Source organism: Triticum aestivum, chromosome 1A, assembly GCF_018294505.1.
Source record: "Triticum aestivum cultivar Chinese Spring chromosome 1A, IWGSC CS RefSeq v2.1, whole genome shotgun sequence".
NCBI lineage: Eukaryota > Viridiplantae > Streptophyta > Magnoliopsida > Poales > Poaceae > Triticum > Triticum aestivum.
Genome location: NC_057794.1, coordinates 416,870,442 through 416,885,419, shown reverse-complemented (window position 1 = coordinate 416,885,419; position 14,978 = coordinate 416,870,442). Strand labels below are relative to the sequence as shown.

General features: G+C 46.8%; 1 protein-coding gene across 1 annotated transcript; it reads right to left on the bottom strand.

Moving 5' to 3' along the window:
- Positions 1–241: 241 nt before the first annotated feature.
- On the bottom strand, positions 242–2,421 carry LOC123053616 (eukaryotic peptide chain release factor subunit 1-2). Its single transcript, XM_044477113.1, has 2 exons — positions 698–2,421; positions 242–596 (listed from the first exon to the last, which is right to left on the bottom strand). Exon 1 carries the CDS (start codon positions 2,142–2,144, stop codon positions 813–815), a length of 1,332 nt encoding a protein of 443 aa, XP_044333048.1. The 5' UTR covers positions 2,145–2,421; the 3' UTR covers positions 242–596; positions 698–812.
- Positions 2,422–14,978: the final 12,557 nt, after the last annotated feature.

The window sequence follows — 14,978 nt, the reverse complement described above, 5'->3', positions numbered from 1 at the left end:
AGGTAGCCTACCAGCATGTAGGCGCGGGTGGACATATTGGCCGGCCCAACCAGGCGGAGATGCGGGCGAGCTCGTTTGTTTGTTTTGGGCTTTGACAAATCAAAATCAAACAAACAAACAATGAGGTGGCGCTGACATCACACTTAGATGTGATTTTGTTATGTCACATCTAGATGAGCCCTAGACAGACCCTTGGGATATAGGGGATTGGTCAGAAACAATGCCTTAAGGCTGGCAATAGTGAGGATAGCATAAGTAGTATCTTACCATAGCAATAAATCTCACATATAAAATCGAACACAATAATACACAACATTATTTCAAGCAGTTGTTGTAGTAGCATATAAGCTCATAAGGCGACTCAGGAGTAGATTATAAGGAACACCACTCTCACACTCGCAACTAATACGACTCTAATAAGCATATTCTCTGATGCAGCAAGAGAAGGCAGCCACGGCTGCTTAGTAGCATAACCAAATTTGAAGGGATGGATCCAGAGAGGAAGAGACCTTCAACTCCAAACCATCAACGCCATCATCGTGCTTTGCTCAAGGTCCGAACTATAATTGCTGAGATCCTTTCTTCTGTCCCACCTCCTGCTCAAAGCAGACGTTGTGAATGTTGATCAAGGTCAGTCAAAAAGATCAGAAGAAAGACACAGAAACCGAATCAACCATGGCCAGTTTCAGGACCATACCTCGTTTCCCTTGCACCGATCGTTTGGATGTTTCAGCAGGGTCTCGTCCCGGCGGCGCGGTCGGGGCCAGCGCAGGCTCCTCCCAGACCGTGTGCAGTGAAGCTTCAGTTGATTGCTATTCGAGGCCTTCATAGACGTCGTCATCCAGCATGTCGTCGTCGTCGTCGTCGTTGTAGGCGGCGACGTCCGCCGGGTAGCGGAGGATCCCGCCGATGCCGCCGAAGCCCCGGCAGAACTGCGATCCTTCCTGGGACCTGTTGGTGACGAACTCCAGCTTGCAGCCGTATTGCTGGTAGTTCTCGGCGAACCACTCCAGCAGCAGCACCCTGTCGACGACGTCCAGCTCCCCGCACGCCGCCTCGTCGACACCGAGGTTGCTCTGGTCCGCCTCCTGGCCGCCGTTGATGTACTTCACCACCGTCTCCCCCGTGGCGGAGTTCTTCAGCTCGTACCGCCTGACGTCGAGGTTCTCCCACACGATCAGCGTGTGGACCGCGCCCATCTCGAGGGCCGCCATGGTGTCCTGCACGCCCAGGACGTACTTCCCGGTGTCCTGGCTTATCTCCTCGAAGTACTTGCGAAGGAGCTTCTTCTCCTGGACGAACTTGACCTCGGAGAGGACCTCCACAGACATCTCAATGGCCTGGTTGAAGCCGCTCTCCCCGCCGTACGACACGTCGACCGACTTGATTATCTTGGCCTGGAGCCGCTGGTCGAACATCTCGGACTTGCCCAGCTCGGTCTTGAAATCGGCGGAGCCGGCCAGGATGAGCCCGACCACGTTGGGCTGGTTGGTGGCGGGGTTGGTGAAGAAGTGCGTGGCCAGCTCGGCCGCCTTGCGCAGGTAGTTGTGCCGCTTCTCCATGCGCAGGCGCGCGAACCGGAGCGCCGACTGCCCTCCCCGCCCGTGCTTCTTGGGCAGATCCACGCTGAACTTGTACACCACCTCCCGGCTGTTGCCGCTCAGCGTGCCGTAGAGCGTGCCGTTGCCGTCCATGGCGATGAAGCCGAACCTGTCGTCGGACTCGAGGAGCTCGTTCAGCGGCTCGGTGTGGAACTTGTTATCGCAGAGGTAGAGCGACGCGTTGATGGGCCGGAAGGGCTCGAAGTCGAAGGTGACCTTCTTCTCCTTGCCGTCGTCGGTGACGACGGTGCCCGTGTAGAGCACGAGGCCGTTGGGGGGCACCCGGCTGTAGAGCTTGGGCCTCTGCTGGGCGGAGGTTATGGCGGCCAGCACGGACTGGCGGTTCACCCGGCTCTTGATGTTGGAGGCGGTCCCGTACTCGTCGCCCAGCATCTTGGCGACGCGGGACACCTGGTCGCGCGGCGGTATGATGAGCGAGATCATGCTCGTGCCGTTGCCCCTCGCCGCGTCCAGCCCCTTGATCAGCTTCTTCACCTTCCATATCTGGATGTTCTTGTCGGCTTCGTATCCCTCCACCACCATCTTGATCGACTAGTGTTTAGTTTGCAGGTCGGCCTTCGCCTACACGACCTACACTATTTTCTTTGGCGTTGAGCGTGGTGCGTGCCCGGCGGCGGGTGACGCCGGGCTCGCGAGAAGTGGAGACGGACGCAGGCGAGCCGGGCGCCTCTCACTCCCTCGTAGTACACCTCTCTTTGGTGTTTGTGGCGTGGTGAGATGTGTGCTCAGGAGACGGGTGCTGGCCTGCACTTTTTAGACGGAAGACGAGAAGGGGGAGGTGGCGGGGATGGTTGCGAACTCTCCCGAAAGCACGCCGTTGTTTTTAGGATGCTCTGCTGACACGCGTACGCATGGCAACGCGCCACGCGCCGGGCATCCGCGTGATCATCAGAATGAGAGGAAGAGAAATGGAGCATCAACGCACAGGGCGGCACCAAACGGTTGCCTTCCGGCTGGCTACCTACCTAGCGGTAGCCAGGTCTCCAAAGAAAGGAATGACTTCGTCTGGTTTCTTATTCGACTTTCCTTCCAACCAGCTCTGCTCAGACTTTCCTTCCAACCAGCTCTGCTCAGGCTTAGCCAAGTGTCCCCGCGTGGTACAGCGGCGCCCAAGCAACACGCAGCACCTGGCGCATCTTCACATGTCATGGCCCCCAAGATATTTCCGACGGCGGGGTAGGCCGCGGAATGGTTGAGGTGCCAAAAGCGTTCTGGAAGCCCCGGGGCCTGGCACATGATGCGGCACGCTTCCACCGCACGGGCGAGACGCGTGCGCCCACCAAGCCTTGTCCATAGGAATCGAATTCATCTTTTTTTTAATATTAGTATAGACGTAAGCGCTCATATACACGCGCATACACTCATCCTTTCTTTTCTTTTCTTGTTCGAACAGAAATCAAATTCATCTCCTTTCAGTCCAGCAAAATCCGGACTGCGCCTCCCGGTTCCAATTTGCAGTCAGGTCTTTCTTTTTTCCAATTTCTTTACAACCCCTAAACACGTCAACAACAATGATATCTTCATATCCCTTTATAATAAAGGGCATGATGATTTTTTTTAAAAAAATTGGTCGCCCGCTCCAGCTCGCCGGTACGTGTCCTGTGTACGTACCGTCTGTACACGAAAAGGCGTATGTGGACGGTCAGCAATCAATCACGCCGCACGAGGGCGGCAGTTTCCCACACAGCAAGCCGGCCAACGGGGCACCTGCCGCCATTAAGCCAATGTGGATACCTATAAGAGGCTGAGTCGCCTACCCGCGTGGATTTTACCCACAAGCGTCGAGCCACTTGCCGCCTGCCACCGCCAGCCTCGCTGCGCCCGCCATTAATTACTGCGTTAAGCCAGCCACTGGCACGTCCTACCTACTGCCCTTCTTCTTCCTATACACCCCCCACATCTGACATCATTATCACCCGAGCCCAAAAGGAGGTTGTCGCCCCTGCCGCCAGTAACCTTAGCTACACAGTCGCTGCCCACGTCGTCGGTTATGTGGGGAGGAGGGCGGAGTAGCCTCATCGTCTAGCAGGTGAACGAGCTCGACCGTTTGGGTGGGGTCGCGCCACCGGACACCGACTGCAGTTGGGGTGGAAGCTTAGCATCGAGGGGATTCCGGTGCCGTCGGTCCTCGAGGCTGAGTTTGGCCAGATGCGTGCTTGGACGAGGGAGTTCCGGGTGAGGCTGTTGCCGGAGGAGAGCGGCGACCCTTTCTACGGTGTCAACAACATGCTCTGGCAGTTTGAGGGTGCGTTCCCGCCGGCGTGAAAGAAACTCATTGCGCGGCACACCCTGTGGGACGACCGCACCTATGAGTAGGTGGTCGGCTCGTGCCGCGCGCAGGCCCCCGGGGCTGTTTTAACACCACTATCCATGCGGCGAGGCAGCCTCCACATCCCCAGGCCCAAGCTAGAGGCGGTGGCACTCAGCATCCCGAGGGAGCCAGGCAACCTGGAAGACACGCCTGGATTAGGACTTCTACTGGTCCGATGAAACGTCTCCAACGTATCTACTTCTAAACACTTTTGCTCTTGTTTTGTACTCTAATTTGCATGGTTTAAATGAAACTAACCCCGACCGATGTTATTTTCAACAGAACTACCTTGGTGCTGTTTTTTGTGCAGAAATAGAAGTTCTTGAAATTGGACGAAAATTTACGAGAATTCTTTTAGAATATATAAAAAATACTGGCGAAAATATCTACCGGAGGTGGCCACCACATAGCCACAAGCTTAGGTGGCGCCCCCTAGGACGCGCCATCTTAGCTTTTGGGCCCCTCAAGCCTCCGTTTGCCCTACCTCCAACTCCATAAGTACCGTCTTGCTGAGAAAAAAATTCGAAGAGAAAATTTCATCGCGTTTTATGATACGGAGCCGCCGCCACCTCATGTTCTTCATTGGGAGGCCTGATCTAGAGTCCGCTCGGGGCTCCGAAGAGGGCAAATCATCGCCACCGTCATCAACAACCCTTCTTCCTCGACAACCTTATGATGCTCACCACTGGGAGTGAGTAATTTCATCATAGGTATACTGGAGGTAGATAGAGATGGATGAGAATCTTCATGTAATTGAGTCAATTTGTTAGGGCTTGATCCCTTGTACCCACTATGTTTTGAGATTGATATTGCTATGACTTTGCTATGCTTAATGCTTGTCACTAGGGCCCGAGTGCCATGATTTGAGATTTGAACTCTTTATGTTTTCATGAGAATATTTGAGTTCTCTACCCTATCAGCAAGTTATATGCACCTGTTATTATTTTGAACCACTCCAAGGTGACAATAATTGGGGCACTCTCCAGGGATGACTGTAATTTGAGGAGTTCATGTATTCACTATGTGTTAATGTTTTTACCCATTCTCTATCAAAAGGAGCGCCTTAATTACCCTTAGATTTCCATCAGGACCTTGCTGTCACAGGAGTGTAGGACAAAATATGTCATGCAAGTTTTTATTATAAGCACATATGACTATATATGCCTACATTTAATTGATGAACTGGAGCAACTATGTGTTGCTCTAGGTTGTGACTGTTACATGATGAACTTCATCTAAATATCCATCGCTACTTGATACGTCTCCAACGTATCTATAATTCACGATGTATTCATGAAGGAAATATGCCCTAGAGGCAATAATAAAGTTGTTATTTATATTTCCTTATATCATGATAAATGTTTATTATTCATGCTAGAATTGTATTAACCGGAAACTTGATACATGTGTGGATACATAGACAAAACAAAGTGTCCCTAGTACGCCTCTACTTGACTAGCTCGTTAATCAAACATGGTTAAGTTTCCTAACAATAGACATGTGTTGTCATTTGATGAACGGGATCACATCATTAGAGAATGATGTGATGGACAAGACCCATCCGTTATGTTAGCATAATGATCGTTTAGTTTTACTGCTATTGCTTTGATCGTGACTTATACATGTTCCTCTGACTATGAGATTATGCAACTCCCGAATACCGGAGGAACACCTTGTGTGTTATCAAACGTCATAATGTACCTGGGTGATTATAAAGATGCTCTACAGGTGTCTTCGATGGTGTTTGTTGAGTTGGCATAGATCAAGATTAGGATTTGTCACTCCGTGTATCGGAGAGGTATCTCTGGGCCCTCTCGGTAATGCACATCACTATGAGCCTTGCAAGCAATGTGACTAATGAGTTAGTCACGGGATGATGCATTACAGAATGAGTAAAGAGACTGACGATCGAATCTCGGGCAAGTAACATACCGATGACAAAGGGAACAATGTATGTTGTTATGTGGTTTGACCGATAAAGATCTTCGTAGAATATGTAGGAGCCAATATGAGCATCTAGGTTCCGCTATTGGTTATTGACCGGAGATGTGTCTCGGTCATGTCTACATAGTTCTCGAACCCGTAGGGTCCGCACGCTTAACATTCAATGACGATTTGTATTATGAGTTTCGTGTTTTGATGAACCGAAGTTCGTTTGGAGTCCCGGATGAGATCACAGAGATGACTAGGAGTCTCGAAATGGTCGAGAAATAAAGATTGGTATATTGGAAGGTTATGTTTGAACATCGGAATGGTTTTGGATAGGTTCGGGAATTTTGCGGAGTACTGGGGGGTTACCAGAACCCCCCGGGGGGTTAATGGGCTTTCATGGGCCCTAGTGGAAGAGAGGAGGCGGCGGCCAGGTGGAGGCGCGCGCCCCCCAAGCCCAATCCGAATTGGGTTAGGGTTGGGGGGCGGCCCCCCTTTCCTTCTCTCCCTCTCCTCTTTCCCCCCTTCTCCTTGTAGTAATAGGAAAGGGGGGGGGGCGAATCCTACTTGGAGTAGGACTCCCCCCCTTGGGTGCGCCACCCCTTGGCCGGCCTCCTCCTCCCTCCCCCCTTTATATACGTGGGAGGAGGCACCCCATAGACACAGAAGTTGATCTTTTAGCCGTGTGCGGTGCCCCCCTCCACAGTTACACACCTCATATCGTTGTAGTGCTTAGGCGATGCCCTGCATCGGTAACTTCATCATCACCGCCAACACGCCGTCGTGCTGACAGAACTCACCCTCGGTCTCAGCTGGATCAAGAGTACGAGGGACGTCACCGAGCTGAATGTGTGCTGATCGCGGAGGTGCCGTGCGTTGTGGTACTTGGATCGGTTGGATCGTCAAGACGTTCGATTACATCAACCGCGTTACCCAAAGAAGGCCCCCGCCCCCGCCGCCAAGCCCTTGTCTTGTCTTGTCCATAGGAATAGAATTCATCTTCTTTCTTTTATTCTTTTCTTGTTCGAACAAAAATCGAATTCATCTCCTTCCGGTCCAGCAAAATCCGTACTTCGCCTCCCGCTTCCAGTTTGCAGTCAGGTCTTTCTTTTTTCTAATTTCTTTACAACCCCCTGAACACGATCGACGGCAACGATATCTTCATATCTCTTCATAATAAAGGGCATGATGGTCTTTAAAACAAATTGGTCGCCCGCTCAAGCTCACTGATACACGTCCTGTGTATGTACCGTCTGTACATGAAAAGGCGTACATGGGCGGTCAGCAATCAATCACGCCACACGAGGCGGCAGTTTCCCACACAGCAAGACAGCCAACGCGCCACCTGCCGCCATTTGTTGGGGAACATAGTAATTTCAAAAATTTCCTACGCACATGCAAGATCATGGTGATGCACAGCAACGAGAGGGGAGAGTGTGTCCACATACCCTCGTAGACCGAAAGCGGAAGCGTTAGCACAATGCGGTTGATGTAGTCGTATGTCTTCACGATCCTACCGGTCAAGTACCGAACGCACGGCACCTCCGAGTTCAGCACACGTTCAGCCCGATGACGTCCCTCTAACTCCGATCCAGCCGTGTGTTGAGGGAGAGTTTCGTCAGCATGACAGCGTGGTGACGATGTTGATGTTCTACTGACGCAGGGCTTCACCTAAGCACCGCTACAGTATTATCGAGGTGGACTATGGTGGAGGGGGGCACCGCACACGGCTAAGAGACGATCAACTTGATCAACTTGTGTGTCTAGAGGTGCCCCCCTGCCCCTGTATATAAAGGAGCAAGGGGGGTGCGGCCGGCCAAGGGGAGAGGCACGCCGGAGGAGTCCTACTCCCACCGGGAGTAGGACTCTCCCCCTTTTCCTAGTTGGATTAGGACTTGGGAGGGGGGAAGAAGGAAAGAGGGGGGCCGGCCCCCTTTGCCCTAAACCAATTCGGTTTGGGCCTAGGGGGGGCGCGCCCCACACTTCCCTTGCTTCCCTCCTTTTCCACTAAGGCCCATGTAGGCCCATTAAGCCCCCGGGGGGTTCCGGTAACCCCCCGGTACTCCGGTAAAATCCCGATTTCACCCGGAACACTTTCGATATCCAAACATAGGCTTCCAATACACCAATCTTCATGTCTCGACCATTTCGAGACTCCTCGTCATGTCCGTGATCACATCCGGGACTCCGAACAACCTTCGGTACATCAAAACATAAAACTCATAATATAGCTGTCATCGTAGCGTTAAGCGTGCGGACCCTACGGGTTCGAGAACTATGTAGACATGACCGAGACATGTCTCCGGTCAATAACCAATAGTGGAACCTGGATGCTCATATTGGCTCCTACATATCCTATGAAGATCTTTATCGGTCAGACCGCATAACAACATACGTTGTTCCCTTTGTCATCAGTATGTTACTTGCCCGAGATTCGATCGTCGGTATCTCAATACCTAGTTCAATCTCGTTACCGGCAAGTCTCTTTACTCGTTCCGTAATACATCATACCGCAACTAACTTATTAATTGCAATACTTGCAAGGCTTATAGTGTTGTGCATTACCGAGTGGGCCCAGAGATACCTCTCCGACAATCGGAGTGACAAATCCTAATCTCGAAATACACCAACCCAACAAGTACCTTTGGAGACACCTGTAGAGCACCTTTATAATCACCCAGTTACATTGTGACGTTTGGTAGCACACAAAGTGTTCCTCCGGTAAACGGGAGTTGCATAATCTCATAGTCGTAGGAACATGTATAAGTCATGAAGAAAGCAATAGCAACAAACTAAACGATCAAGTGCTATGCTAACGGAATGGGTCAAGTCAATCACATCATTCTCTAATGATGTGACCCCGTTAATCAAATGACAACTCATGTCTATGGCTAGGAAACTTAACCATCTTTGATTCAACGAGCTAGTCAAGTAGAGGCATACTAGTGACATACTACTTGTCTTTGTATTCACACATGTATTATGTTTCCGGTTAATACAATTCTAGCATGAATAATAAACATTTATCATGATATAAGGAAATAAATAATAACTTTATTATTGCCTCTAGGGCATATTTCCTTCAGTCTCCCACTTGCACTAGAGTCAATAATCTAGTTCACATCGCCATGTGATTTAACATCAATAGTTCACATTACCATGTGATTAACACCCATAGTTCACATCGTCATGTGACCAACACCCAAAGGGTTTACTAGAGTCAATAATCTAGTTCACATCGCTATGTGATCAATACCCAAAGAGTACTAAGGTGTGATCATGTTTTGCTTGTGAGGGAAGTTTAGTCAACGGGTCTGCCACATTCAGATCTGTATGTATTTTGCAAATTTCTATGTCAACAATGCTCTGCACTAGCTACTCTAGCTAATTGCTCCCACTTTCAATATGTATCCAGATTGAGACTTTGAGTCATCTGGATCAGTGTCAAAACTTGCATCGACGTAACCCTTTACGATGAACCTTTTGTCACCTCCATAATCGAGAAACATATCCTTATTCCACTAAGGATAATTTTGACCAATGTCCAGTGATCTACTCCTAGATCACTATTGTACTCCCTTGCCAAACACAGGGCATGGTATACAATAGGTCTGGTACACAGCATGGCATACTTTATAGAACCTATGGATGAGGCATAGGGAATGACTTTCATTCTCTCTCTATCTTCTGCCGTGGTCAGGATTTGAGTCTTACTCAACTTCACACCTTGTAACAAAGGCAAGAACTCCTTCTTTGTCTGTTCCATTTTGAACTACTTCAAAATCTTGTCAAGGTATGTACTCATTGAAAAACATATCAAGCGTCTTGATCTATCTCTATAGATCTCGATGCTCAATATGTAAGCAGCTTCACCGAGGTCTTTCTTTGAAAAACTCCTTTCAAACATTTCTTTATGCTTTGCAGAATAATTCTACATTATATCTGATCAACAATATGTCATTCACATATACTTATCAAAAATGTTGTAGTGCTCCCACTCACTTTCTTGTAAATACATGCTTCACCACAAGTCTGTATGAAACTATATGCTTTGATCAACTTATCAAAGCGTATATTCCAACTCCGAGATGCTTGTACTAGTCCATAGATGGATCGCTGGAGCTTGCATATTTTGTTAGCACCTTTAGGATTGACAAAACTTTCTTGTTGCATCATATACAACTCTTCTTTAATAAATCCTATTAAGGAATGCAATTTTGTTTATCCATTTGCCAGATTTCATAAAATGCGGCAATTGCTAACATGATTCAGACAGACTTAAGTATAGATACGAGTGAGAAACTCTCATCGTAGTCAACACCTTGAACTTGTCAAAAACCCTTTTTTGCGACAATTCTAGCTTTGTAGATAGTAACACTACTATCAGCGTCCGTCTTTCTCTTGAAGATCCATTTAATCTCAATGGCTCACCGATCAATGGGCAAGTCAATCAAAGTCCATACTTTGTTCTCATACATGGATCTCATCTCAGATTTCATGGCCTCAAGCCATTTCGTGGAATTTGGGCTCATCATCGCTTCCTCATAGTTCATAGGCTCGTCATGGTCAAGTAACATGACCTCCAGAACAGGATTACCATACCACTCTAGTGCGGATCTCACTCTGGTTTACCTACGAGGTTTGCTAGTAACTTGATCTAAAGTTACATGATCATCATCATTAGCTTCCTCACTAATTGGTGTAGTAGTCACAGGAACAGATTTCTGTGATGAACTACTTTCCAATAAGGGAGCAGGTACAGTTACCTCATCAAGTTCTACTTTCCTCCCACTCAGTTCTTTCGAGAGAAACTCCTTCTCTAGAAAGGATCCATTCTCAGCAATGAATATCTTGCCTTCGGATCTGTGATAGAAGGTGTACCGAACATTTTCTTTTGGGTATCCTATGAAGACGCACTTCTCCGATTTGGGTTTGAGCTTATCAAGTTGATACTTTTTCACATAAGCATTGCAACCTCAAACTTTAAGAAACGACAACTTAGGTTTCTTGCCAAACCATCGTTCATACAGTGTCGTCTCAACGGATTTAGATGGTGCCCTATCTAACGTGAATGTAGCTGTCTCTAATGCATAACCCCAAAACGATAGTGGTAATCGGTAAGAGACATCATAGATCGCACCATATCTAATAAAGCACGGTTACGACATTCGAACACACCATTACACTGTGGTGTTCCAGGTGGCGTGAGTAGTGAAACTATTTCACATTGTTTTAACTGAAGGCCAAACTCATAACTCAAATATTTTACTTCCGCGATCATATCGTAGAAACTTTTATTTTTGTTACGATGATTCTCCACTTCACTCTGAAATTCTTTGAACTTTTCAAATATTTCAGACTTGTGTTTCATCAAGTAGATATACTCATATCTGCTCAAATCATCTGTGAAGATCAGAAAATAATGATACATGTCGCGAGCCTCAATATTCATCGGACCACATACATCAGTATGTATGATTTCCAACAAATCTGTTGCTCGCTCCATTGTTCCGGAGAACTGAGTCTTAGTCATCTTGCCCATGAGGCATGGTTCGCAAGCATCAACTGATTCATAATCAAGTGATTCCAAAAGCCCATCAGCATGGATTTTCTTCATCCGCTTTACACCAATATGACCTAAACGGCAGTGCCACAAATAAGTTGCACTATCATTATTAACTTTGCATCTTTTGGCTTCAATATTATGAAAATGTGTATCACTACGATCGAGATCCAACAAACCATTTTCATTGGGTGTATGACCATGGAAGGTTTTATTCATGTAAATAGAACAACAATTATTCTCTAGTTTACATGAATAACCGTATTGCAATAAACATGATCCAATCATATTCATGCTTAACGTAAACACTAAATAACATTTATTTTAGGTTCAACACTAATCCCGAAAGTGTAGGGAGTGTTGATGATGATCATATCAATCTTGGAACCACTTCCAATACACATCGTCACTTCACCCTTAACTAGTCTCTGTTCATTCTGCAACTCCCGTTTCAAGTTACTATTCTTAGCAACTGAACTAGTATCAAATACCGAGTGGTTGCTATAAACACTAGTAAAGTACACATCAATAACATGTATATCAAATATACCTATATTCACTTTGCCATCCTTCTTATCCGCCAATTACTTGGGGTAGTTCCGCTTCCAGCGACCAGTCCCTTTGTAGTAGAAGCACTCAGTTTCAGGCTTAGGTCCATACTTGGGTTTTTCACTTGAGCAGCAACTTGCTTGCCGTTTTTCTTGAGGTTCCCCTTTCTTCCCTTTGTCCCTTTACTTGAAACTAGTGGTTTTGTTTACGATCAACACTTGATGCTTTTCTTGATTTCTAGCTTCGTCGATTTCAGCATGACGAAGAGCTTGGGAATCGTTTCCATTATCCCTTGCATATTATAGTTCATCACGAAGTTCTACTAACTTGGTGATGGTGACTAGAGAATTCTGTCAATCACTATTTTATCTGGAAGATTAACTCCCACTTGATTCAAGCGATTGTAGTACCCAGACAATCTGAGCACATACTCACTCCTTGAGCTATTCTCCTCCATCCTTTAGCTATAGAACTTGTTGGAGACTTCATATCTCTCAACTCGGGTATTTGCTTGAAATATTAACTTCAACTCCTGGAACATCTCATATGTTCCATGACGTTCAAAACGTCTTTGAAGTCCCGATTCTAAGCCGTTAAGCATGGTGCACTAAACTATAAAGTAGTCATCATATTGAGCTAGCCAAACGTTCAGAATGTCTCCTTCTGATCCTGCAATAGGTCTGTCACCTAGCGGTGCATCAAGGACATAATTCTTCTGTGCAGCAATGATGATAATCCTCAGATCACGGATCCAATCCGCATCATTGCTACTAACATTTATCAACTTAGTTTTCTCTAGGAACATATAAAAATTAAACGGGGAGCAATATCGCGAGCTATTGATCTACAACATAGATATGATAATACTACCAGGACTAAGTTCGTGATAAATTCAAGTTCAATTAATCATATTACTTAAGAACTCCCACTTAGATAGACATCCCTCTAATCCTCTAAGTGATCACATGATCCATATCAACTAAAACATGTCCGATCATCACGTGAGATGGAGTAGTTTCAATGGTGAACATCACTATGTTGATCATATCTACTATATGATTCACGCTCGACCTTTCGGTCTCCGTGTTCCGAGGCCATATCTATTATATGCTAGGCTCGTCAAGTTTAACCTGAGTATTCCGCGTGTGCAACTGTTTTGCACCCGTTGTATTTGAACGTAGAGCCTATCACACCCGATCATCATGTGGTGTCTCAGCACGAAGAACTTTCGCAATGGTGCATACTCAGGGAGAACACTTATACCTTGATAATTTAGTGAGAGATTATCTTATAAAGCTACCGCCGAACTAAGCAAAATAAGATGTATAAAAGATAAACATCACATGCAATCATACTACCAGGACTAAGTTCGTGATAAATTCAAGTTCAATTAATCATATTACTTAAGAACTCCCACTTAGATAGACATCCCTCTAATCCTCTAAGTGATCACATGATCCATATCAACTAAAACATGTCCGATCATCACGTGAGATGGAGTAGTTTCAATGGTGAACATCACTATGTTGATCATATCTACTATATGATTCACGCTCGACCTTTCGGTCTCCGTGTTCCGAGGCCATATCTATTATATGCTAGGATCGTCAAGTTTAACCTGAGTATTCCGCGTGTGCAACTGTTTTGCACCCGTTGTATTTGAACGTAGAGCCTATCACACCCGATCATCATGTGGTGTCTCAGCACGAAGAACTTTCGCAATGGTGCATACTCAGGGAGAACACTTATACCTTGATAATTTAGTGAGAGATTATCTTAGAAAGCTACCGCCGAACTAAGCAAAATAAGATGTATAAAAGATAAACATCACATGCAATCATAATATGTGACATGATATGGCCATCATCATCTTGTGCCTTTGATCTCCATCTCCAAAGCATCATCATGATCTCCATCGTCACCGACATGACACCATGATCTCCATCATCTTGATCTATATCAATGTGTCGTCACATGGTTGTCTCGCCAACAATTGCTCTTGCAACTATTGCTATCGCATAGCGATAAAGTATAGCAATTATTTGGCGTTTGCATCTTATGCAATAGAGAGATAACCATAAGGCTTTTGCCGGTTGCCGATAACTTCAACAAAACATGATCATCTCATACAAAAACTTATATCTCATCACGTCTTGACCATATCACATCACAACATGCCCTGCAAAAACAAGTTAGACATCCTCTACTTTGTTGTTGCAAGTTTTACGTGGCTGCTACGGGCTGAGCAAGAACCGTTCTTACCTACGCATCAAAACCACAATGATAGTTTGTCAAGTTGGTGTTGTTTTAACCTTCACAAGGACCGGGCGTAGCCACACTTGGTTCAACTAAAGTTGGAGAAACTGACACCCGCTAGTCACCTGTGTGCATAGCATGGCGGTAAAACCAGTCTCGCGTAAGCGTACGAGTAATGTCGGTCCGGGCCACTTCATCCAACAATACCACCAAACCAAAGTGTGACACGCTGGTAAGCAGTATGACTTATATCGCCCACAACTCACTTGTGTTCTACCCGTGCATATTACATCAACGCATAAAACCTGGGCTCTGATGCCACTGTTGGGGAACGTAGTAATTTCAAAAATTTCCTACGCACATGCAAGATCATGGTGATGCACAACAACGAGAGGGGAGAGTGTGTCCACGTACTCTCGTAGACCGGAAGCGGAAGTGTTAGCACAACGTAGTTGATGTAGTCGTACGTCTTCACGATCCGACCGATCAAGTACCGAACGCATGTCACCTCCGAGTTCAGCACACATTCAGCCCGATGATGTCCCTCTAACTCCAATCCAGCCGAGTGTTGAGGGAGTGTTTCGTCAGCACGATGGCGTGGTGACGATGTTGATGTTCTACCGACGCAGGGCTTCGCCTAAGCACCGCTATAGTATTATCGAGGTGGACTATGGTGGAAGGGGGCACCGCACATGGCTAAGAGACGATTAACTTGATCAACTTGTGTGTATAGAGGTGCCCCCCTGCC

What these genes read in the sequence shown, in the direction of transcription:
- LOC123053616 (XM_044477113.1), bottom strand. Translation starts at nt 2,144, where the DNA reads ATGGTGGTGGAGGGATACGAAGCCGACAAGAACATCCAGATATGGAAG.